General features: G+C 36.9%; 1 protein-coding gene across 10 annotated transcripts in view; it reads left to right on the forward strand.

Moving 5' to 3' along the window:
- The window catches only part of ATRX (ATRX chromatin remodeler), a 285,555-nt gene that overhangs the window by 218,375 nt on the left and 39,952 nt on the right, over positions 1-27,228 (forward strand). For all 10 annotated transcript variants that reach the window (XM_055565688.1, XM_055565686.1, XM_055565681.1 and 7 more), the window contains 3 exons: positions 2,581-2,734; positions 5,690-5,796; positions 12,822-12,930. In XM_055565688.1, the coding sequence (XP_055421663.1) occupies positions 2,581-2,734; positions 5,690-5,796; positions 12,822-12,930 (370 nt within the window). The remainder of the gene's footprint in view (positions 1-2,580; positions 2,735-5,689; positions 5,797-12,821; positions 12,931-27,228) is intronic.

The following is a 27,228-nucleotide window of genomic DNA, read 5'->3' on the forward strand; positions in this document are numbered from 1 at the left end:
TCATGCTTTCTGGTCCCATCACTTCATGGCAAATAGACAGGGAAACAATGGAAACAGTGACAGACTGTTTTCTTGGGCTCCAAAATCACTGCAGATGGTGACTGCAGCCGTGAAATTAAAAGATGCTTGCTCCTTGGAAGGAAAGCTATGCCAAATGTAGAGAGCATGTTAAAAAGCAGAGACATTACTTTGCCAACCAAGGTCTGTCTAGTCAAAGCTATGGTCCTTCCTGTAGTCATTTATGGATATGAGAGTTGGAGCATAAAGAAAGTTGAGTGCTGAAGAATTGATGCTTTTGAACTGTGGTGTTGGAGAAGCCTCTTGAGAGTCCCTTGGACTGCAAGGGGATCAAACCAGTCAATCCTAAAGGAAATCAGCCCTGAATATTCATTGGAAGGACTAATGCTGAACCTGAAGCTCCAATACTTTGGCCACCTGATGTGAAGAACTATATCATTGGAAAAGTTCCTGATGCTGGGAAAGATTGAAGGTGGGAGAAGGGGACAACAGAGGACAAGATGTTTGGATAGCATCACCAACTTGATGGACATAAGTTTGAGCAAGCTCCAGGAGTTGATGATGGACAGGATAGCCTGGCATGCTGCAGTCCATGGTGTCACAAAGAGTTGGACATGACTAAGTGAGTGAACTGACTGAATTGAACCCAGGCTACCAATGATTCTCACATATTCCAGCTACATTATAAGTGACATGACAGTAAAAAGTTATAGAATGCCTGAAGAAACAATCAACATTAGGATAAGTTAGCAACAAAAATTATTAGTTAACCTGACAAAGTTAACACAAAAATCAAACAGCATGATCAGAATGTCAAGAACCTGAGATAGTAAACAATTTATAAAGTAGGAATGTTTAATGTGATATTTTATAAATCATTAGCATAACTTTATACCAGAAAATTTTAAACTTATATGAGATATATACATTCTAGAAAAATAGAATACCAACTGGTTTAATGCAGTTATTTCATAGTATCCAAAAAATGAAAAAGAACCTAAATGTCTGCGATCAGGAGAACTAAAAAATTGTAGTATAGTGATGTAGTAGAATACCCTATATGGCAGAATTATTGAATCAGTCTCACTTTGAATGGAAAATGAAAACTATATTCAGTGAAAAAGTATATTCAGTATAAAAGTATGTATCTGTTCAGTTCATTTGCTCAGTCGTGTCTGATTCTTTTCGACCCCATAGACTGCAGCATGCCAGGCCTCCCTGTCTATCACCAGCTCCCAGAGTTTACTCAAACTCATGTCGGTCAAGTCGGTGATGCCATCTAACCATCTCATCCTCTGTCGTCCCCTTCTCCTCCTGCCTTCAATCTTTCCCAGCATCAGGAAAGTATCTTTTCCAGTGAGTCAGTTCTTCACATCAGGTGGCCAAAGTACAACTATACATATATAATTATACATATGTTCCATTTACATGTAGTTTAAAAACATGAAGTATAATATACAGTTTGGTGATGTACATTAGTGAAAATTTAAAAACATACACATAAAAAGTAAAATTATAAATTTAGGGTTTTATTTATCTCTCAGAAAGAAGGGTGGGAAATAAGAGAAGAGCTGTATTATGCTTCAAGTGCATCAGAAGCAGATTTAACAAGTTTTAAAATTTGACAAAGATGCGATGTGTGAACACTGTTATTCTTTATTATATGTATACTTTTCTGAATATGTAGAATACTTTATAACACTACAAAAATTTAAAGTACTTTGCATTAAACGGCATCTGAGAAGGCACAGAAATATGTTAAACCTGTACATTCTGTATTTGAAACTTAACTGTTTATCTTTCATAGGTATTTTGTTACTTGCTTCTCATACCTTTTTATAGTCAACGTTTATGGGGAAAATAAGAGCAAAATAATGTTTTCCTCTTTTTTTAAAGAGCAACGTGATTTAACATGAGAAGATGATGATGGGAAGAATCTTTGTTTGAGTTTTCCAGAATTCTAGTACAGTGAAAGTTTTCCTGCCCCTAAGATCTTTTCTCTCTTGATCTATGAGTCAGTCTCTCTTCTCTTCTCTCCCTCTCTCTTTGGGTCTCTCCATCTTTTTCTCCTGGTCCCTGTCTGTTAGGGTGTGCTTTGGGATTATACTGTCTCAGGGCCTGGGGGACTTAATTTCTTTGGGTCTCTGTCTTTCTGAACCCCTCCCCCCACCCCAAATTCTATTTCTCATACTTGCACTTTCTCAAGGTCTGTCTCTTGCTTACTCTGTATTTGGAGGCCCTCCCCCATGTCTGTGTGCATATGTGTGTGTTTTTATGTTCCTTTGTATATGTCTGATTCTCTGTCTCTTTATTTCCTTTTCCTGGAGTCCTCTGTGCCTCACCTCCCCCACCTCTTGTCTTTCTCTTGGAGTGTAGAGCTCTTTCTCTCCTATGGTTGTCTTTTTTCCTCTCTCTCCCTACCAGTCTCTTTCTTTCTCAGTCTCTCCCTGAGTTGGTTGGTCTATATCTGTTTCTCTTAATCTCTTTCTTAATCCCACTCTGGAGTCTTTCAGTTTCTTCTCTTATTTGCCTACTTATTTATGTTTCATTTATTTTGTTTAGGTAAAGCTACTTCCTCTTCTAATCCAAGCAGTCCAGCTCCAGACTGGTACAAAGATTTTGTTACAGATGCTGATGCTGAGGTTTTAGAGCATTCTGGAAAAATGGTACTTCTCTTTGAAATTCTTCGAATGGCAGAGGAAATTGGGGATAAAGTGTAAGTTCTTTCCTATTTCCTATTTTTATTATATTAAACAAATTTTTGATAACCTTTTTATTGTTTGAACTACTTAAATCTGTTTTGTTTTCTTCCTTTTAAAAGATGTAATTTCTTGGTTAGTGTAGTGACAACTATCTTCCTTCTAAGCCACTATTTCTGAGTGCATAGTCTGGATGTTCTTTCAGTGCCATTTTCCCCTTCTGCCTGTAGAATCTTGAACTTATTTCCTTGAGCCAAGTCTCTACTTGGTATCTATATTTCATCATTTTCAGAATCATTTTGCAATCCATGCAGTGTGGTTTCTACACTGTTACTTTACTGAGATTTTCCCCTCCAAAGTCACTTGGTTGTTTTTATTGTTTAGTTGCTAAGTTGTGCTGATTCTTTTGCACCCCCATAGACTATAACCACCTGGCTCCTCTGTCCATGGGATTTCCCAGGCAAGAATACTGGAGTGCATTGCCATTTCCTTCTCTAGTGGATTGTCCCGACCCAGGGATCCAACCTGCATCTCCTGCATTGGCAGGCGGATTCCTTATTGCTGCGCCACCAGGGAAGCCCCCTAATGTCACCTATTGACCTTCTAATTTCCAAATCTAGTGGATACTTCTCAGACTTTATTTTACCCCTTTTTGACTACTCTCTATAATTTCTCCTTTGTTTTTTGTTCCTGTTTGTTTTACTTCTAGCATTTGTGCCCCAATTCCCTTCCCTAGATTCCATCCCCCAATTTTATCCTTCATTTTATTATTTAAAAATGTGCTTTTAAAATTTTGAACCATGCTTATCATTTAGGCTTTTATAAGGCCCTGTGTTCTGGTCATAAAATATTTTTAAAATATAATGCTTGTAATATAAGGATTTTTTTGTTAAAAACTTCAAGTACTTTAACATAAGGCTAAAATAAAACAAATCTTCTATCTTAAAAAAAAAATCTAATTTACTTTCTTTAACTTTCCTGGAAAGAGGTAGATTTCTTTTCTATTTTCATACCACCTTTTAATGTACTTCTACTCTACTTTTAACCCATTCTAATGTTTTTTTTTTGTTTTTTTTTTTGTTTTTTTTGCTGGATAGTGAGTTGTTTGAATTAATAGTTAATTATAAAAATATTGGTTTTTATTAACCACTGTACATGACACCAAGTAAGTACTGACTGCAAGTTATTTTTGTTATATATTGCCACTTACACAGAAACAAGTAGTTCAGATAAGGGAGGATATTGGCATGGAATGGAATGATAGTAGTGGAGATAAAGAGTGTGTTTTGGGGTAGAGAAATAATACTTGGTAGATTAAATGCAGGACAGTAAGATAGAGTAGTCAAAGATGACTCCCAGGCTTTCCCCCTAAGTGCCTGTGAATTATGTTGTTATTTACTAAAATGGAGAAGACTAAGGGAGAACTAAGTTTATTAGAGGTAGTAAAGAGTTCTGCTGTGGTTTTGTTAAGTTTCCAAGGCATATTGTATGTCCATGAGAGATGTCAAGTAGAAAGTAGATATTTGAGCTCCAAGTTCCTGAAGGGTCAGAAGAGACTGATGATTTAGACATGCTTATGCTTTTTTTTTTTTTCTATTAACTTTTATAGTTTAAAGTTAATTTTTATTGGATACCGTATAAGAATTTTATGAGTGTATAGGAGATTTTTAGTAGTCTTTTAATTTCCTAACAAGGAATATCTTTTACCATGTTCATCATAGATGCTCTCCTAGTTTCTCCTGAGTAGAATATTTTCCATTTCAGAAGGCTCCCTAGAGGTGAATACTTCAAAGTGTTAGAAAATGTATGCTTATCTTTAGTTTGTACTGTATTCCTATAGCTATTTCCACCTAGTCTAAAATAGAATATATCTATTGCTTTTTAAAAATACTGTTATAATGATCATTTTTAGTTATTAACCCAAGTGATAAATGTTATCAACATTAAGACATAAAACTGCATTTCTGAAATTGTGATTACCACTATTCTTTGTCCAGTGTTTCATTATGGAAATTTTCAAACATAAAAAGCAAAAAGAATAAATAGAGTGAATACCTACATACCTGTTACCTAGAATCTATACTATATTTTATCATACTTTATTATATACCTATCTATCCCTCTATCCATCTTATTTTCCTGATACTTTTCAAAATAGGTTGCAGACATCACTACTACTGTTTCAATTGTCTCCTCTTCAGATAATGATGGGTTTATCTCTTGTCACTGTAAGCTTTTTCTTCTCAGTTGATTGTTCTATTCTTTGTATGGCTTAATTTCAGTCCTGACAATGGTTTTGAATATGCTTCAATTTTTAGCACTCATCTCAAAATATGGTCACAGTAAACAAAACACTTCAGCTGAGTTTTTATTAACACATAATTATAGTGAGTCTGGTTATTATTTACTCTGGATCCTGTCATTCCATTCTTGCAATCTGATAGAATGGTTTTCCAACATCTAAATAACATTATTGCTTCATATTCACTTTGGTCAGCTAAGACTTTTTTCTTTTAAAGAAAAACTTGTCAAATTAGATTCTTCTGTTCCCTATTTATGCAGCTGAGGCTTAGACAGAAATTTGTTTTTTAGCATATGAATGTCCAGTTTTGCCAAGACTATTGTTAAGAAGACTTCTTTCCATTGAGTTGCTTTTGCCTCTTTGTCAAAAACCAGTTAACTGTTGTGTGGCCTTATATCTGGATTATTTTCTGTTCCATTGATTTGTGTTGGTTTCTTTGTCAGTGCTATACTATTTTGATTATACTAGCTTTGTGCTGAAATCATGTAGAGTTATGCCTCCAACTTTTTTCCTTTCGAAATTGTTTTGGCTACTCTATGTGCTTGGCATATCCATATAAACTTTAGAATCAGCTTGTTAATTTCTACCAAAAAAGTCCTACTGAGGTTTTGATTAGAAATGTGTTGAGTTTGTTAGTCTTTTAATCTATGGACACTGATTTGTTTTTCAGCCTTGTTTTCAGCCAATCTCTCATATCTCTGGACTTGATTGAAGATTTTCTTGAATTGGCTAGTAGGGAAAAGACAGAAGATAAAGATAAGCCTCTTATTTATAAAGGTGAGTTATGTTTATATATCATAATTTTTAAAATGTTCATTCAGACATATAAACATTTTAACAATAGAAGAAAAAAATTACCTGGACTCACAACCTTAATATATATATATTTTTCTGCACTTTCTTTTTGTTCTTATCCCTATAAATATGGTCTTTGTTGCTGCTGTTGTAGCAAATTTTTTTTGTTTTTTTAAACAGTGTTGTTGAGATATACTTCACATAACATGCAATTTACCTACTTAAGGTGTACAGTTCAATGGTTTTTAGTATATTTTCAGAGTTGTGCAGCTATCACCATAGTCAGTTTTTGAACATATTGATTACCAAAGAAACACTGTACCCTTTAGCTATCACTCTGCTAACCTCCTTTCTGCCACTTTACCCTTAAGCAATCACTAATTTACTTTCTCTTTATATAGATTGATATTGACTTATTCTGGACCTTTCATATAAATAGAGTCATATAATATCTGGTCTTTTGTGACTTCTTTTGCATAGCATGTTTTTAAGGTCATCCAAGTTGTAGCAAGTGTCACTGCTTTATTCCTTTTTTGACCTACTAATATTCTGTTTTATGGTTAATACCCACATTTTGATTATCCATTCATTAATTCATATATATTTGAGTTGTTTTCTCTTTTTGGCTATTGTGAATAGTACAGCTAAGAATGTTTGTATACAAGTTTTTATTTCTTTAAAAATCGGTTTTTACTTGTTTGGGATATATTGGATAGTTACGAATGGAACTGTTGTGTCATATGCAATTCTAAGTTTAATGTATTGAAGATTGACCAAACTGTTTTCTATACTGGCTGCACTCAAGAAGCATTGTACAAGGGTTCTCATTTCTCCACATCTTTATCAACATTTGTTTTCTGTTGTTGAATTATAGCCATCCTAGTGGCTGTGAAATGGTATCTTATTGTGATTTTGATTTGTATTTCTCTAGTGACTAATGAGGAGAAGGACATGGCAACCCACTCCAGTGTTCTTGCCTGGAGAATCCCAGGGATGGTAGAGCCTGGTGGGCTGCCATTTGTGGGGTCACACAGAGTTGGACATGACTGAAGTGACTTAGCAGTGACTAATGATTTTGACCATTGTTTCATGGCAATTTGTATTTCTTCTTTGGGAAAATTATTATTTGGGTCCTTTGCTCATTTGAAAGACTTTTTTTTTTTTTAAATTTAAAAAATATTCTGTTTAGGAGGCCATTTTCAGATATATGCTTTGTAAATATTTTCTCTCATTCTTTGGGTTGTCTTTTCACTTTCTAGGTAGTATTTCATTTTTATGAAGTCTAATTTACATTTTTTTCTTTTGTTACTTATGCTTTTAGTGTCATATTTAAGAAACCATTGCCAAATCCAAGTTCATGAATATTTACTCCTATGCTTCCTTCAAAAAATTATATAGTTTTAGCTCTTTTGGTTAGGTCTTTGATGCATTAATTGGTTAGGATTTTGATGCATTAATTTTTATATATGCTATGAAGTTAAAGATCCAACTTCAGTCTTTTGCTGTGGCTATCCAGTTGTCAAACACTATTTACTGAGAAGACTGTTCCTTCTCCATTCATCGTTTCTGGGCACCCTTGTTGAAAATTAGTTGACCAAAGAGACAGAATTATTTTTTGACTCCCCAAGTTTTGTTCCATTTATCTATATGTCTGTCCTCATGCCAGTAGCACACTGTTCTGATTACGTTTGCTTTGAAAGTGTGATTCCTCCTACATTGTTTCTGTTCAACATTTTTTTTTTTTTTGGGCTATTCTGGATCCCTTGCAATTCCATATGAATTTTAGAATTAGCTTGTAAAGTTTACAAAGACGTCAGCTTGAACTCTGTTAGAAATTGCATTGAACTTTTAAGTTCTTTTTAGGAAGTATTGCCTTCTTAACAATATTAAGTCTTCTGATCTATGAACATGGGATGTTTTAACATTTACTTAAGTCTTGACTTTCTTTCACCAGTGTTTTACAGTTTTCAGTGTATGCATTTTGCATTTCTTATGTTAAATTTATTTTATTCTTTTTTTTTATTTTATTATTTTTGATAATATTATGAGTGGAATTGTGTCCTTATTTTCAGTTTTGAAGTTTCATTGCAAATGCATGAATTAAGTTTTGCGTATTAAATCATTTATTAGTTCTAGTAGTTTTTTGTGGATTTTAAAGGATTTTCCTTATGCAAGATCATGTCATCTGCAAATAATGATTTACTTCTTCCTTTCCAGTATAGATTACGTTTATTTCTTTTTCTTGACTATTTCCCTCGTTAGAACTTCTAGTACAGTGTTGAATTAATGTGATATAACCGGACATCCTTTTCTTGTTCCTAATCTTAGAGGGAAAGCATCTGATCTTTCACCATTCTGTATAATGTTATTTATATTTTTTAGTAGATAGCATTTATGATGTTGAGGAAATTCTCTTCTATTTCCAGTTTTTTGAGTGTGTTTTTCTTATCATGAATGTGTATTGAATATTGTTAGGTGATTTCTTTGTGTCTATTGAGATGATCATGTGCAATTTTTTTTTTATTAATTTGTTAATTTAAAATTTTTCCCCAGGAATAATTTATTCTTATATACCTTAAGATGTGGAGCTTCCCACTTGGCTAAGTGGTCAAAGAATCCACCTGCAAATGCAGGAGATGTGGATTGGGGAGATCCCCTGGAGGAGGAAGTGGCAACCCACTCCAGTATTCTTGCCTGGAAAATCCCAAGGACAGGAGGCAGGCAGGCTCCAGTCCATGGGGTTGCAAGGAATAGGACACCACTGAGTGACTAAGTATGCATACACCTTAAGATATATCCTAAGACTTTTAAACTTTTAATGTTATATAAAATTAAACAACTAAGGATTTCCCTGCCAATGCAGGGGACATGGATTTGATCCCTGGTCCTGGAGGATTCCACATGTGGTGGAGCAACTAAGCCCATGCGCCACAACTACTGAGCCTGCACTCTAGAGCCCTCTAGCTGTGACTACCGAGCCTGTGTGCCACAACTACTGAAGCCCATATGCCTTTGAACTTGTGCATCACAACAAGAGAAGCCACCACAATGAGAAGCCTGCATGCTGCAGTGAAGTGTAGCTGCAACTATAGAAAGCCCACACAAAAGCAACAAAGACCCAGCGCAGCCAAAAATAAAAAAGCACATCCTATTTGTGGGAATCATTAATACAGCTAGATCATTTATTCTAGAAATCCTTAATATTTGAATCTTGTAGGATATTACAGTCCTCAGAACATAAACAAAATTTGACTTGATGAGACATACTTTGTTCTTTTGTTTTAGTCTAAATTCTCAAAGGAATGGATGTGTTAATTTTTTTAATGGAAATACAGTTGGTTTATAACACTGTATTAATTTCAGGTTGGGTCTCTGGTTTGGCAAGATCCCCTGGAGAAGGAAATGGCGGCCCACTCCAGTATTTTTGCCTGGAGTCCGTGGACAGAGGAGCCTTGTAGGCTACAGCCCATGGGTTCACAAAGAGTCAGAAACAACTGAGCAACTAACACTTAAACTTTTATACAGCATAGTGATTCAGTAGTTTTGCAGATTATACGCCACTAAAAGTTTTATAAAATAATGACTGTTATTCCCTGTGTTATACAATATACCCTTTTTTAAAATCTATTTTATACATAGTAGTTGGTATCTTTTAATCCCTTACCTCTCTCTTACCCCTCTCCTCTGCCTCTCCCCCTTGGTAACCACTAGTTTGTTTTCTGTATCTCTGAGTCTGTTTCTGTTTTGTTATATACCTTTGTATGGATAATTTTTTGTATTTTACATGTTAGTGATACAGCATCTGTCTTTTCTCTATCTGAATTATCTCACTAAGTAGAATATTTCCTAGGTTCATCCATATTGCTGAAAATGGAAGAATCTCACTCTTTTTTTTTATTGCTGAGTAATATTCATGTGTCTGTGTTTGAGTGTATACCACAAATTTTTAATCATTTGTCTGTTGATGGACTTTTGAGTTGCTCCCATATCTTGACTACTCCTGTGTACATTGGGGTGCATGTATGTGTTTGAATTAGTGTTTTCAGACTTTCTGGATATATACCCAGGAGTGGAATTGCGGGATGTTGCTGCTGCTGCTGCTAAGTCGTTTCAGTCGTGTCCAACTCTGTGCGACCCCAGAGATGGCAGCCTACTAGACTCCCCCGTCCCTGGGATTCTCCAGGCAAGAACACTGGAGTGGGTTGCCATTGCCTTCTCCATGCTGGATGTTATGGTAGTTCTATTTTTAGTTTTTTTGAGAAACTTCCATACTGTTTTCCATAGTGGCTGAACCAATTTACATTCCCACCAACAGGGTAAAAGGGTTTCCTTTTCTCCACATATTCGCCAACATTTGTTATTTGTAGATTTTTTGATGATAGCCATTCTGACAAGTGGGAAAGGATATTATGGTTTCATTTGCATTTCTTTAATAATCAGTCAATTATTAAATTAAAAGATGCTTGCTCCTTGAAGAAAAGCTATGACAAACTTAGATAGCATATTAAAAAGCAGAGACATTATTTTGCCTACAAAGGTCTGTCTAGTCAAAGCTATATGGTTTTCCCAGTGGTCATGTATGGATGTGAGAGTTGGATCATAAAGAAAACTGAGTGCTGAAGATCTGTTGTTTTTGAACTGTGGTGTTGGAGAAGCCTCTTGAGAGTCCTTTGGACTACAAGGAGATCAAACCAGTCAATCCTAAAGGTAATCAGTCCTGAATATTCATTGGAAGGACTGATGCTGAAGCTGAAGCTCCAATACTTTGGCCACCTGATTCGAAGAACTGACTAATTGGAAAAGACCCTGATGCTCAGAAAGATTGAGGGCAGCAGGAGAAGGGGACGACAAAGGATAAAATGATTGTGTGGCATCACTGAATTGATGGACATGAATTTGAGCAAGCTCCAGGAGTTGGTGATGGACAGGGGAGCCTGATGTGCTGTATAGTCCATGGAGTCCCAAAACATCAGACATTACTGAGCAATTGAACTGAATAATTAGTGATGTCAAACATCTTTTAATGTCCCCATCAGCTCGTATAGTTGCACTCATCTCCCATGATAGTAAGGTCATGCTTAAAATCTTGCATGCTAGGCATGAACCAAGAACTTCCAGGCATCCAAGCTAGGTTTAGAAAAGGCAGAGGTACCAGACATCAAATTGCCAACATTTGCTGGATCATAGAGAAAGCAAGGAAATTCCAGAAAAACATCTACCTCTCTTTTATCAACTACACTAAAGCCTTTGACTGTGTGAGTCATTACAAACTGTGGAAAACTCTTAAAGAGATGGGAGTACCAGACCACCTTACCTGTCTCCTGAGAAACCTGTATGCAGGTCAAGAGCAACAGTTAGAACCCTATGGAACAACTGATTGGTTCAGGATTGAGAGAGGAGTGTTGACAGGGCTGTCTGTTTGTCACCCTGTTTATTTAACCTATACACTGAGCTCATCATGAAGAATGCCAGGCTGGATGAAGCACAAGCTGGAATCAAGATAGGCAGGAGAAACAATAACAACCTCAGATATACAGATGATACCACTCTAATAGTAGAAGCAAAGAGAAACTAAAGAACCTGTTGATGAGGGTGAAGGATGAGAGTCAAAAACCTAAAACTAAATATTAAAAAAACTAAGATGATGGCAATCAGCCCCATTATTTTGTGGCAAATAGAAGGGAAAAGGTGGAAGCAATGACAGATTTCGTCTTCTTGGGCTCTAAAATCACTGCAGATGGTGACTGCAGGCATAAAATCAGAAGATGATTGCTTCTTGGCAGGAAAGCTGTGACAAACCTAGACAGTGTGTTGAAAAGCAGAGACATTGCTCTGCTGACAAAGGCCCATATAATCAAGGCTGTGGTCTTCCCAGAGGTCACATAAGGTTATGAAACATGGACTCTGAAGAAGGCAGAGGGCCAAAGAATTGATGCCTTCAAACTGTGGTGCTAGAGAAGACTCTTGAGAATCCATTGGACAGCAAGGAGATCAAACCAGTCAATCTTAAAGGAAATCAACCCTGAATACTCATTGGAATGATTGATGCTGATGCTGAAGCTCCAGTATTTTGGTCAACTGATGCAAACAGCTGAATCATTGAAAAAGTCCCTGATGCTGGGAAAGATTTAGAGCAGAAGAAGAGGGCATCAGAGGATGAGATGGCTGGATGGCATCACCGTTTCAAAGGACGTGACCTTGGGCAATCTTCCGGAGATGGTGAGGGACAGAGAGGCCTTGGCATGCTACAGTCCCTGGAGTCATAATGAGTTGGACATGACTGGGTGACTGAACAACAACAATGCCCTCTTTGGAAAAAATATCTGTTCAGGTCTCCCCATTTTCTGATAGTACTGTTTGTTGATATTTAGCTGTATGACCTGTTTGTATATTTTGGATATTAACTCCTTGTTGGTCATATCATTTGTGAATATTATCTCCCATTCCGTGGATTTTCTTTTCATTTTGTTAGTGGTTTCCTTTGCAGTGCAAGAGCTTTTAAGTGTAATTAGGTCCCATTGATTTATTTTTGCTTTTATTTATTTCACCTTAGTAGATCATAGAATGTTTGTTAGCGTATAAATAAGTATTCAGTCATTATTTGTTCAGTGAATGAATAAATGCATTCTGTGTCTTTGGTTTTTATCTGTTTAGTATCAACTTGTTAATAACAAAGGGGGAAACCTTGTCATTTTTAGATTTAATTAAAAAGAATTTTCATACAGCTTAATTATATTCTTTTGAAAGTTTTTTAGGATTCTAATCAAGGATGAAATTTACATGTAGGTGAAATAGTTTTGAGAGTACCTTTGCTATTCAATATGTGTTAGAAGGAAATCTCTGGTAAATTGCACTAGTAATACAATGTTATCTCTTGAATAAAACTTTGTCTTGCTCTGCAAATAGAGTATATATAAATAGCTCTTAAATGGCAAGCAAAAAAGATAAATCTTTTACTACTAGGATTATTTATATATATATTTTTTCTTTTCTTGTTGAATTTTCAGGTGAAGGGAAGTGGCTCAGAAACATTGACTATTACCGTTTAGATGGCTCTACAACTGCTCAGTCAAGGAAAAAATGGGCTGAAGAATTTAATGATGAAACTAATGTGAGGTAAGAAGCCTTTTCTGAATGTATAATTTTTTAAAAAATCATTCTAAATCTGAAGATAATAAAATTTACTCTTTTATTGTCTACTACTATAATTTTTGACAAATACAAGATAAAGTCCAGATATAAAATGGTTTCATCATCCTTTAGGAAATTCACTCATGGGATCATGCAGTTTGTAGCTTTTTGAATCTTACTTTTTTCACTTAGCAAAATGCATTTGAGATTCATCCTCATTACTGCATGTCAATAGTTAGTTCCTTTTTATTGTTGAGTTGTATTTCATTATAGTATTTCGTTGTGTGGGTATAAGGTTTGTTACCATATTTTTCATTGTTTGAATGTGTTCATTGTATGGATGAGTGGTTTGTTTAATCACTTCTGTTTGAGAGACCTTGGAGTTGCTTCCAGGTTTTGAAATTAAAATTGAAGCTGTTTTAAAGATTCATGTGTAAGTTTTGTGTGACTGTAGATATTTGTCCAAGTGAAATGAAAATCTAGGAGTGCAGTTGCTGGGCTACTTGGTAAATTTATGTTTAACTTTGTAGGAAACTGCCAAACAGTTTTCCAAAGTAATTGTATAGTTTTGCATTCCCACCAGCAGTGTATGAGAGTTCTAGTTGTTCTACCTCCTTGGTATTATAGTTAAAAATAAAAATTTACCCATTCTAATAGGTGTGTAATGGAACCTTACATGGTTTTAATTTGCATTTCCCTAATGATATTTGATGAGAAGCATCTTTTCATGTGTTTGTCATCTTTGGAGACACAGCTGTTAAAGTTAAGAAGGTATTCTTGATCTCTTTATTATAGAAACTTGAATAATATACTTCAAACCACTGTAGGTAGAGGTTGTGTTATATATGTGTTACTGATGTTGCTTTTAACTGTTAGCAATTAATATATTTGAACTGGATTTGTAAGAGAAAAATTTATGTGTATATGTACGTATAAATATTTGCACACACACGTGTGTGTATGAAAGCATTGCCTTTAAGAAAGTAATGAAGAGTTGGGGTTAGCTTTTTCTTAACTTTTTGTTTTGTATTGGAGTATAGCCAATTAACGGGGCTTCCCTAGTGACTTATGTGGTATAGAATCTGCCTGCAGTGAGGGAGATCCAGGTTCAATCCCTGCTTTGGGAAGATCTCCTGGAGAAGGGAATGGCAACCCACTCCAGTATTCTTGCCTAGAGAATTCCATGGACAGAGAAGCCTGGTTAGCTATAGTTTATGAGATCTCAAAGAGTTGGACACGACTGAGCAACTAACACTCACACATAGCCGATTAACAGTGTTTCAAGTGGACAGCAAAGGGCCTGATGAGATTAGTTGAATGAAAAGATGGCTGAGATATGCCTTAATAAATGTTCTAAAGTTTGAGAGGTAGTATATTGTGTGTAAAACATGTTTTAATTTTAGCAGAGTCCTAAACTACGTGTGTGCGTGCTAAGTTGCTTCAGTCGTGTCTGACTCTTTGTGACCCTATGGACTGTAGCTTGCCAGGCTCCTCTGTCCATGGGATTCTCCACGCAAGAATACTAGAGTGAGTTGCCATGACCTCCTCCAGGGTATCTTTCCGATCCAGGGATTGAACCTGCCACTCCTGCATTGCAAGCAGATTCATTGCAGGTAGCACACTGAGCTACCAGGGAAGGCCGTTGTGAACTATACCTAGGGTTATAACTAGGGAAATTCCAGTTAGACCATAGAAAAGAATATATTTTTATTAGGTATTTAAAATCTATAGAGTCTGGAAAGCTTACAAAGGGATTGAGTAGAGTAAAGTTATTTTTTAATGGTTATATAACTATATAAAGATAAGTACATTTTTGTATTCTTTTTGCCATGTTTTAAAAAGCTATCATTTGTGCATGAGTGTGAAGAAAGAATTCTAACTGAGTAATCCTACTCTTGTCAAATTTAATCTGAACCTTTGACTTGTTCAGTTTCCCAAATTTGTAAATGTCATAATAGCATATGATTTGTCATGTAAGAGCTATATTTGATAGCTAGTGATGAAAGTGAAAGTGGAGAGTGAAAAAGTTGGCTTAAAGCTCAACATTCAGAAAACGAAGATCATGGCATCCGGTCCCACCACTTCATGGGAAATAGATGGGGAAACAGTAGAAACAGTGTCAGACTTTATTTTTCTGGGCTCCAAAATCACTGCAGATGGTGACTGCAGCCATGAAATTAAAAGATGCTTACTCCTTGGAAGGAAAGTTATGACCAACCTAGACAGCATATTCAAAGGCAGAGACATTACTTTGCCAACAAAGGTCCCTCTAGTCAAGGCTATGGTTTTTCCAGTGGTCATGTATGGATGTGAGAGTTGGACTGTGAAGAAGGCTGAGCGCCGAAGAATTGATGCTTTTGAACTGAGGTGTTGGAGAAGACTCTTGAGAGTCCCTTGGACTGCAAGGAGATCCAACCAGTCCATTCTGAAGGAGATCAGCCCTGGGATTTCTTTGGAAGGAATGATGCTAAAGCTGAAACTCCAGTACTTTGGCCACCTCATGCGAAGTGTTGACTCATTAGAAAAGACTCTGATGCTGGGAGGGATTGGGGGCAGGAGGAGAAGGGGATGACAGAGGATGAGACGGCTGGATGGCATCACTGACTCGATGGACGTGAGTCTGAGTGAACTCTGGGAGTTGGTGATGGACAGGGAGGCCTAGTGTGCTGTGATTCATGGGGTCGCAAAGAGTCGGACATGACTGAGCAACTGAACTGAACTGAACTGAAGGAAACAATGTTGAAATATGGTTGTGAGCAGTCACCTTGGCTTATTCACTAGCAAATTAAACCCTTAAACATCTGCCAGAAAGTGTCTCTGATTCAGATTCTTCATGTATGTGCATGTGTTTACACACACACATACATAACACACACACAAACACCCCATGGATTTGAGGAGTTACTCTTGAGTAGCTAAATCTGTCTGGATTAAATTCGCAAATGTGAAAGATTATGTCTGTTTTTCTATCTATCCATCTTCTATTTTCTCATGACTTGTTAATTTTCAGAAAATAAATATAATTTTGTTTATTGTTAAGCCATTAGACACTTTAAGCTTTAAAATAGTAACAATGCCTTGTAATGGCCAGGAAGCACTTTTAACAGTCTCAGGGTCTTTGGTTAGCTTGATACTGTTTTTTTTAACTTATTTATTTTATTTATATTTATTTATATGTTTATTTATTTATACTATTTAGAGTCAAAGGTACTTACAAAGATAGAGAGGTACTGTGACCTGTTTCTCCTAATGGTTACATCTTGTAGTTGTTGTTCAATCACTCAGTCATGTCCAACTCTTTGCTACCCCATGGACTGCAGCACGCCAGGCTTCTGTATCCTTCACTGTCTCCCAGAGTTTGATCAGATTCATGTCCTCTGAGTCAATGATGCCATCCAACCATATCATCCTCTGTTACCCCCTTCTCCTTTTGCTTTCAGTCTTTCCCAGCATCAGGGTCTTTTACAATGAGTTGGCTGTTCTCTATTGTGGAGCTTATCTGTTGAGTTTTTTGTTGTTGTTGTTACTGTACTTTTCATTTCTGAGATTTCCATTTTGTTCTTCTGTTTGAGTTGTGGTATAATTCTTAATTCTCCACCTGATTTCTTCTGATACTAATCCAGTAGCAGGAGAGTGAGTTTTTCTTACAACCACTTGGTGGGAATGGATATCCTAGTTCCCTACATGGTCTTCACTGACATTGCTGGATTGGTGAGAGGACTTTGTTAACTTAAACTTACCTGACACTATTTTGGCTATGCCTTGTTGCAATTAGGTGAGGATGGAAGTCTGGGCTTCCCACTCAGCCTTTAGTGACAAGGGTGAAGGTACACCACATTTTGTCTGTACTGTTTGACTGGAGTCGAATGATGTTGTTGTAAAGTTTTTTCTCTTGCTGGTCTGGCCCTTTTTTGGTCCTTTTGCTAGAGAGCAGGCTTTTTGTGGAGATTTTGATAGCACCCACTGGTGTTTCCAGATTGCTCAGTTCTTTAGCACTCAGTCTGGGATATACAAGGCAAAAAGAAAGCCTGTGGAAGTTACTGCTATATTATGTGTTAGGTCTCAAGCCCCTGTGCTTCCTTCTCACTTTTAAGAAACTTCTTGTTTGTTTTATATATAGTATCCAGGTGTTTTCGCTGTATTTATGGTGGGAAATAGGACTTCCCAGGTGGTACAGCGGTGAAAAATCTGCCTGCCAATGCAGGAGACGCAAGAGACACAGGTTTGTTCCCTGGGTTAGGAAGATCTCCTGGAGTAGGAAATGGCAACCCACTCTAGTATTCTTGCTTGAAGAATCCTATGAACAGAGGAGCCTGGCAGGCTACATTCCATAGGGATTGCAAAGTTAGACATGACTGAGCAACTGAGTGTGCGTGCATGTGTGTGTGCACACGGTGAGGAATAGGGAACAGCATGTCTGTTTTATCTTTCCAGAATTAGAAGCCCCAAAATTACACTTTTTCAAGAATTTTATCTTTTAGTGAACATATAGATTGCTTATGTTGTGTGTATGTCTAGAAGTGGGATTGCTAGGTAATGTGTATGTGCATATTCAGCTTTAGCTTATACTACCAAAACATTTTTCCCAAATGGTTGTAACAATTTACACTCCAGCTAGTAGAGTATGTGTTTCATTTTGTTATCTGTCCTAATCATAGCTTGATGTCAGTTTTTATTAACCCATTGTCATAGATATATAGTAGTAAGACTTCATAATCTTTTAAAAAGTATTTATTTATTTGGCTGCATCAGATCTTAATTGTGGCATACAGTATCTTTCTTGTGTCATGCAGGATCTTTCATTGCATGGCACAAACTCAGTAGTTCTAGCTTGCGGGTTTAGTTGCCCTGCAGCATGTGGGATCTTAGTTACGGATGAGGGATTGAACTTGCGTACCCTGCATTGCAAGGTGGATTCTTAACTGCTGGACCACTAGGGAAGTCCCAAGGCTTCATAATCTTGATCTGTATTTTCCTGATAATTAATTCCAAGTAGTTTATAGATTTAAATATTGAAACTAAAGCATAAAGGTTTTAACTGGCAATAGCACATTTTCCTGATTTTGTAGTAAGAATTTTTTTGTAAATAGGACACACAAAGTACTGACCATAAAAGGAAAAATTGATAAATTGAGCATGATTAAAATTAAGAACTTTTATTCATCGAAGGCATTTCATGCTAAAATGAAAAGGCAAAGCATAAGCTGGGAGAAGCTATTTTCAATAAAAGGATTCAAAAAGGACTCTTATCCAGAATATGTAAATTCTTAGAAATCAGGATACTAAACCAGACAACCTCATTGTTAGATGAGCAAAAAGCCTGGAAAAGACTTTACAAAAGATAATATCCAAATGACCAATACACATAGAAAAATGTGATCATTTTTATTAATCATCAGAGAAATACAAGTTAAACACATTTTTGTCAAAGATGCAAAAAAATGTTTCAATGAAGGGAGGATAAGCTTTTCAATAAATGGTGTTGAAACAATGGGGTATTCATAAGCTGAAAAGAAACCTTGAATTAAGCCTAACCCCCATTCAAAAATCAAGTCAAAATGGATCCTAAATCTAAGTGTAAAAATTATATGTAAGAGAACATAGAAGAAAGTCTTCAGGAACTAAGATTAAGCAAAGATGTCTTAACTGTGACACCAAAAGCATATAAGCCATTAAATAAAAAATCAATAATTGAGCAACCAAAATTAAAAACTTTTGTCTGGGAGAGACTATGTGAAGAAGAGGAAAAGACAAGTCACCAACTTAGAGGAAATATTTGAAAATACATATCTAACAAAGAACTCATATGTAGAGTATGTGAAGAATTATCTAAATGTAACAGTAAGAGAAGTTGTTTTTTCAGTTAGAAAATTAGTCAAGGACTTAAACTTATGCTTCACTGAAGAGGATCTATATCTGGCAAAAGAAAAGAAAAAAACACAAGAAAAAGATGTTCAGCATGACTAGCTAACAGGGAAATGTAAATTAAAATCACAAGATATCATTTCATATCTATCAAAGTAACCAAAAATAAAAAAAATAGTAGTACTGCCAAATGCTGGTGAGGTTGCAGAGAAACTGGATTTCTCCTGCAGTGCTGGTGAGAAAATGAAATGGCACAACAACTCTTCCTGAAAAATAGGTTTTTTTTTTTAAAACTAAACCATCAAATAATTACTTGCAGTCACAGTCTTGGAAATTTATGCCAGAGAAGTGAAAACTTTCTATGTGAAAATTTTCACATAGAAACCTATACACATCTTTATTTGTGATAACCAAAAACTGGAAACACCCCAAATGTCCTTTAACATGTGACTGGATAAACAAATTGTGATATGTCCATATAATGAAATACTGCCTAGCAGTAAAAAGAAATGAACTGTTGGTAATGATCCAGACAACAACTTGGATGGATCTTGAGGGTATTACGCTGAGTGAAAAATGCCAGTCTCAAAAAGTTACATATTATATGATTCCATTCATATGGTATTCTTGATGTGAGAAAATTATAGTGATAAAGAGCCCATTAGTGGTTGCCAGGGATTAGGGTTAAGGGGATAGTGTAAATACTAAGGGATAACATATGGGAGGTTTTTGGTGGTGATGGAACGGTTCTGATTCCTGCTTGTGGTAATGGTTATATGATTCTGCATATGTGATAAAATTTCATGGAGCTATACACCAAGCAATAAAAAAACGTATAAAAACCAGTGAAATCCAAATAAACTCTGTGATTGAGTTCATAGTATTGTACCAGTACCCATGGCAGTTTCCTGTTTTTGACAACATATTGTAGCTATGTAAGATGTTGCCATTTGGAAAAGCTGGATGAACCAGTACACAGGAACTCTTTGTACCACTTTTGCAAATTCTTATGAACCGTAACTATTTTTTAAATGTTATACTTTATTAAAAGACAATACCATGAGTTATGTAAGATCTGAAACATTGGAATTCTCATACTCTGCTGGCAGGAATGTAAATTGGAATAACCACTTTGGAGAACTATTTGTTCAGCTTTAATAGTGCCATATATATACCGTGTGATCCAGCAGTTCTACTCTTAGGTATATACCTAAAAGAAATGCTTGCAGGTTTTTAACCAAAAACATACAAAAATGGTTTATAGCAATACCATCCAAATATGGTTCATATTTTAATTGTGTCTTAGTGTGTACCTTAATACTAAGAAAATCTAAAAATATCCTGGTTAAGTTTAATTTAGTATGGGCTTACATATTCCAGACTGAGTAATATTAAAGGTTAAATAGTTGTAAAATAATTCTTGATACTGGTTCAGTCACTTGAATCTCTGTTTCTTTATTTTTCTTTTGAGGACAAAATTACATGTTTGCTTCCCACTTGTATGCCTTTAAAAACCAAAATATGTCACTGACTACATCTTTATCATATAAATAAGTACCTCTGTTATTGCAAACTAGACTGTATTACAATTGTTTATATGTCTTTTAAAATTTTTTCTTTTTTTAATTTTATTTTATTTTTAAACTTTACATAACTGTATTAGATTTGCCAAATATCAAAATTAATCCGCCACAGGTATACATGTGTTCCCCATCCTGAACCCTCCTCCCTCCTCCCTCCCCATTCCATCCCTCTGGGTCGTCCCAGTGCACCAGCCCCAAGCGTTAGTGGTCTCCTTTAGTGCAGTTACCAGATTTTTTTTTTCATCTTTTGTATTTCCAGAGTAGTTCAGCACTTGGAATTGATAGCAGTTTGATAAACATGCTTATTACACCCATTCAACTCTTCATTAGTGGATAGATTACCAAAGAGTTTTGAAGTTCTCTCCTCGGTTTTTTCTTGTCTTATGTGTATGTTTTTTTAACCTGCATAGTCCATACTGTTCTATATGCTTGATCCTTCAGCTGGTGTGGAATAGATCTAAGTAACTGAAGTAATTTTGGAGCAGCATTTGCCCATAAACTTTTAAGTGTATCTACTAATTAAAGAAAGCACAGTTCATTCTCTGTAATAAGTTCCATATCCTGCTTTTTCGCCCCGCATAACGTAATATTGTAGTTTTTTTTTTTTTTCTTTCTTTCTTTTGGGCCACACCACATGGCATGCAGGAATTTTAGTTCCCCAGCCAGGGATCCAACCCATGCCCCCTGCAGTGGAAGCATGGAATCTTAACCACTGGACAAGTCCCTATGTTGTAGATTTTTATGGTAATGTACCATGTTGAATAGCCAGAGTGTAAGTTAGTCTTCTGTGTCATACACGTTTTTTCCCCCAAACTTATGCCCTTGTAAATAACACTGTGATGAACATATATTCTTGCATTTCTGATAATTTCTATAGTTTATATTCCTAGACATGTGATAGCTCCAAGATGATATAAAACATGACTAGTACTGTAATTCATCTTGTACCAGAATTTTTCTTAATTATAAGCTTGTTCTTATTAGTTAAATTTTGAGCTTCTTTGCATTCTGGTTTATAATACTATACCTATAATAGGTATGGAATTTTAGTTACTAATTTTCTGTCATGAAATTGTAGAAAGTAAGGCTTGGTGTATAATGGCATTTTGTGGAGATTGTTGAGAGCTCATTATATTCCAGAGGTTTTCTCAACTGTCAACAGTAAACAAATTGTATGGTCATCTAGTGAAATATTATGCAGCTAACAGGGCTGATGTTTACTAAGAAATTATAGAAAATGCTCATAATATAAACTGTATATACAGATACTATATTATCTTGGCTGAATAAGACAAAAATGTATACACTTGGAAAAAGAAACCTATAGGAAGTGTACTGTGCTTTGAATGGAGGTTGTTTCTATGGAGTAGAACTGAATAATTTTTTTTTCTTTAAACTTGTTTATATATTTTTAAAATGTTATCTATGATCTTTTAAAATTAGATTTCTATTTATTTACATCAAATTAATATATTTACATATATAAAAATTAGTCTGTTGACCAACCTCTTCCTACTCATGACCTCCACACTCTGCAGATAACAGTTTCAACTCTTAGCAGTTCTTCCGGTTAACATCAGTAAAGCCATAAAATCTTATTTCATGTACTCTTTTATTCTATTTACATATATCATTTCTACAATTTAAGGTGGAAATTTACTCACAGGCATATACATACTTTTCCACATTCATTTTCTCAATACCCTTTTCCTTGGTATTTGCCTAAATCAGTTTGAAGTGTTTGCTTAGTTGTGACTATGTAAATATTCACAGTTAAGCCATTTAAAATACTATGATTACTTTTCCTTTTTTTCTGCACCTGTTCATTTTTGTTGAAGTTATGGTTTGTTTTTATCATTTGCTTAGTTTTCTTTGACTATTGCTAATTCATTCCCAAATTCCCTACAGAAATATAAATTCTTTTGTTCCAGTATAGCAGGTAATCTATCAATTTTGTTTACTTTTTTCTTGAATACATTCTTCCTGGAGCCCTGTCTTGTTGATACTGTTTTTGTTACCTTGTTGTTGTTGTTCAGTAGTCATGTCTGACTACTTATGACCCCATGGATGGCAGCATGCCAGGCTTCCCTGTTCTTCACTATTTCCCAGAGTTTGCACAAACTCATGTCCATTGAGTCAGTGATGCCATCCAACCAACTCATCCTCTGTCGCCTCCTTTTCCTCCTGCCCTCAGTCTTTTCCAGCATCAGGGGCTCTTCCCGTCATGTGGCAAAAGTATTTGAGCTTCAGCTTTAGCATCAGTCCTTCTAATGAATATTCAGGGTTCAATTCCTTTAGAATTTACTGGTTTGATCTCCTTTTTGTCAAGGGGACTCTCAAGTGTCTTCTCCAGTACCATAATTCAAAAGCATCAATTCTCTGGCACTCAGCCTACTTTATGGTCCAACTCTCACATCTGTACCCTTTCCTGGTGGCTCAGATGGTAAAGAGTCTGCCCGCAATAGAGGAGGCCTGGGTTCAATCCCCAGGTCAAGAAGATCCCAGTGAGAAGGGCATGGCAACCCACTCGAATATCCTTGCCTGGAGAATCCCATGGACAGAGGAGCCTGGTGGGCTACAGCCCATGGGGTTGCAAAGAGTCGGACACGATTGAGCAATTAACACAACAGCAACTCACATCCATACATGACTACTGGAAAAACCATAGCTTTGATTATACAGAAATTTGTCAGCAAAGTGATGGCTCTGCTTCTTAATGTGATGTCTAGGTTTGTCATAGCTTTTCTTCCAAGGAACACACGTCTTTTAATTTCATGGCTGCAGTGACTGTCTTCTGTGATTTTTGAGCTCAAGGAAAATATGTCACTGTTTCCACCTTTTCCCCATCTATTTGCAGAGAAGTGATAGGACCAGATGCCATGTTCTGTGTTTTAAATGTTAAGTTTCAAGCCAGCTTTTTCACTCTCTTTTACCCTCAAGAGGCTCTTTAATTCCTCTTTGATTTCTGCCATTAGAGTAGTAGTATCTGCATACCTGAGGTTATTGATATTTCTCCTGGAAATCTTGATTCCAGCTTGTAATTAATCTAGCCCAGCATTTCATTTGATGTAGTCTGCATATAAGTTAAATGATCAAGGTGACACTACACAGCCTTGACGTGCTCCTTTCCCAGTTTGGAACCAATTCATTGTTCCATGTCCAGTTCTAACTGTTGCTTCTTGACCTGCATACAGGTTTCTCAGGAGGCAGGTAAGGTAGTCTAGTATTCCCACCTCTTTAGAGTTTTCCACAGTTTGTTGTGATCCACACAATCAAAGGCTTTAGTGCAGTCAGTGAACCAGAAGTAGATGTTTTTCTGGAATTCTCTTGCTTTTTCTGTGATCCAGCCGTTGTTGGCAATTTGATCTCTGGTTCTTCTGCCTTTTCTAAATCCATCTTGAACATCTGGAAGTTCTTGGTTCAGGTACTGCTGAAGCCTAGATTGAAGGATTTTGAGCATTACCTTGCTACCATGTGAAATGAGCACACTTGTACAGTAGTTTGAACATTCTTTGGCATTGCCTTTCTTTGGGATTGGAATGCAAACATATTTTTTCAGTCCTGTGGCCATTGCTGAGTTTTCCAAATTTGCTGACATGTTGAGCACAGCACCTGTTACCTTATACCTTGCATCTATCTAACTTCTGTTTACATTTGTTACATTATATTGCAATTGCAGGGCTTCCCTGGTGACTCAGTGGTAAAGAATTTGCCTTCCAATGCAGGAGATGGGGGTTCAATCCCTGGTCTGGGAAGATCTCCTGGGGAAAGAAATGGCAACCCACTCCAGTTTTCTAGCCTAGAAAATTCCATCAACAGAAGAGCCTGGTGGACCGAAGTCAGTGGGATCCCATAGAGTCAGACACGACAGCTACTTAACAACAACTGAACAACAATTGTAATTATATATCACCACCCCTCCTACACTCAGCTCCTTGAGCAGTGTCCTTCATTCTGATACACTTAATGCTCATAACACTCAGTTCAGTTCAGTTCAGTCGTTCAGTCATGTTCAACTCTTTGCGACCCCATGAATCGCAGCACACCAGGCCTCCCTGTCCATCAACAACTCCCGGGTTCACTCAAAATTTCGTCCATTGAGTCGGTGATACCATCCAGCCATCTCATCCTCTGTCATCCCCTTCTCCTCCTGCTGCCAATCCCTCCCAGTATCAGAGTCTTTTCCAATGAGTCAGCTCTTCGCATGAGGTGGCCAAAGTACTGGAGTTTCAGCTTTAGCATCATTCCTTCCAAAAAACACCCAGGGCTGATCTCCTTCAGAATGGACTGGTTGGATCTCCTTGCAGTCCAGGGGACTCTCAAGAGTCTTCTCCAACACCACAGTTCAAAAGCATCAATTCTTCAGCGCTCAGCTTTCTTCACAGTCCTACTCTCACATCCATACGTGACTAAGGGAAAAACCATAGCCTTGACTAGACGGACCTTTGTTGGCAAAGTAATGTCTCTGCTTTTGAATATGCTCTCTAGGTTGGTCATAACTTTCCTTCCACGGAGTAAGTGTCTTTTAATTTCATGGCTGCAATCACCATCTGCAGTGATTTTGGAGCCAAAAAAAATAAAGTCTGACACTGTTTCCAGTGTTTCCCCATCTATTTCCCATGAAGTGATGGGACCAGATGCCAGGATCTTAGTTTTCTGAATGTTGAGCTTTAAGCCAACTTTTTCACTCTCCTCTTTCACTTTCATCAAGACGCTCTTTAGTTCCTCTTCGCTTTCTGCCATAAGGCTGGTGTCATCTGCATATCTGAGGTTATTGATATTTCTCCCAGCAATCTTGATTCCAGCTTGTGCTTCTTCCAGCCCAGCATTTCTCATGATGTACTCTGCATAGAAGTTAAATAAGCAGGGTGACAGTATACAGCCTTGACGTACTCCTTTTCCTTTTTGGAACCAGTCTGTTGTTCCATGTCCAGTTCTAACTTGCTTCCTGACCTGCATACAGGTTTCTCAAGGGGCAGGTCAGGTGGTCTGGTATTCCCATCTCTTTCAGAATTTTCCACAGTTTATTGTGATCCACACTGTCAAAGGCTTTGGCATAGTCAATAAAGCAGAAATGGATGTTTTTCTGGAACTCTCTTGCTTTTTCCATGATCCCGTGGATGTTGGCAATTTGATCTCTGGTTCCTCTGCCTTTTCTAAAACCAGCTTGAACATCTGGAATTTCACGGTTCACGTATTGCTGAAGCCTGGCTTGGAGAATTTTGAGCATTACTTTACTAGCGTGTGAGATGAGTGCAATTTTGCGGTAGTTTGAGCATTCTTTGGCGTTGCCTTTCTTTGGGATTGGAATGAAAACCGATCATTTCCAGTCCTGTGGCCACTGCTGAGTTTTCCAAATTTGCTGGCATATTGAGTGCAGCACTTTCACAGCATCATCTTTCAGGATTTGAAATAGCTCAACTGGAATTCCATCACCTCCTCTAGCTTTGTTTGTAGTGATGCGTTCTAAGGCCCACTTGACTTCACACTCCAGGATGTCTGGCTCTAGGTGAGTGATCACAGCATTGTGATTATCTGGGTTGTGAAGCTCTTTTTTGTATAGTTCTTCTGTGTATTTTTGCCACCTCTTCTTAATATCTTCTGCTTCTGTTAGGTCCATACCATTTCTGTCCTTTATCGAGCCCATCTTTGCATGAAATGTTCCCTTGGTATCTCTAATTTTCTTGAAGAGATCTCTAGTCTTTCCCATTCTGTTGTTTCCCTCTATTTCTTTGCATTGATGGCTGAGGAAGGCTTTCTTATCTCTCCTTGCTATTCTTTGGAACTCTGCATTCAGATGCTTATATCTGTCCTTTTCTTCTTTGCCTCTCTTCTTTTCACAGCTATTTGTAAGGCCTCCCCAGACAGCCGTTTTGCTTTTTTGCATTTCTTTTCCATGGGGATGGTCTTGATCCCTGTCTCCTGTACAATGTCAGGAACCTCCGTCCATAGTTCATCAGGCACTCTGTCTATCAGATCTAGTCCCTTAAATCTATTTCTCACTTCCACTGTATAATCATAAGGGATTTGATTTAGGTCATACCTGAATGGTCTAGTGGTTTTCCCTACTTTCTTCAATTTAAGTCTGAATTTGGCAATAAGGAGTTCATGATCTGAGCCACAGTCAGCTCCTGGCTGACTCTATAGAGCTTCTCCATCTTTGGCTGCAAAGAGTATAATCTGTCTGATTTCGGTGTTGACCATCTGGTGATGTCCATGTGTAGACTCTTCTCTTGTGTTGTTGGAAGAGGGTGTCTGCTATGACCAGTGCATTCTCTTGGCAAAACTCTATTAGCCTTTGCCCTGCTTCATTCCGTATTCCAAGGCCAAATTTGGCTTTTACTCCAGGTGTTTCTTGACTTCCTATTTTTGCATTCCAGTCCCCTATAAGGAAAGGACATCTTTTTTGGGTGTTAGTTCTAAAAGGTATTGTAGGTTTTCATAGACTCATTCAACTTCCGCTTCTTCAGCATTACTGGTTGGGGCATAGACTTGGATTACTGTGATATTGAATGGTTTGCCTTGGAAACGAACAGAGATCATTCTGTCATTTTTGAGATTGCATCCAAGTACTGCATTTTGGACTCTTTTGTTGACCATGATGGCTACTCCATTTCTTCTAAGGGATTCCTGCTCGCAGTAGTAGATATGATGGTCATCTGAGTTAAATTCACCCATTCCAGTCCATTTTAGTTCGCTGATTCCTAGAATGTCAACATTCACTCTTGCCATCTCCTGTTTGACCACTTCCAATTTGCCTTGATTCGTGGACCTAACATTCCAGGTTCCTATGCAGTATTGCCCTTTACAGCATCGGACCTTGCTTCTGTCACCA

The sequence above is a fragment of the Bubalus kerabau genome, chromosome X, assembly GCF_029407905.1.
Source record: "Bubalus kerabau isolate K-KA32 ecotype Philippines breed swamp buffalo chromosome X, PCC_UOA_SB_1v2, whole genome shotgun sequence".
Lineage (NCBI taxonomy): Eukaryota > Metazoa > Chordata > Mammalia > Artiodactyla > Bovidae > Bubalus > Bubalus kerabau.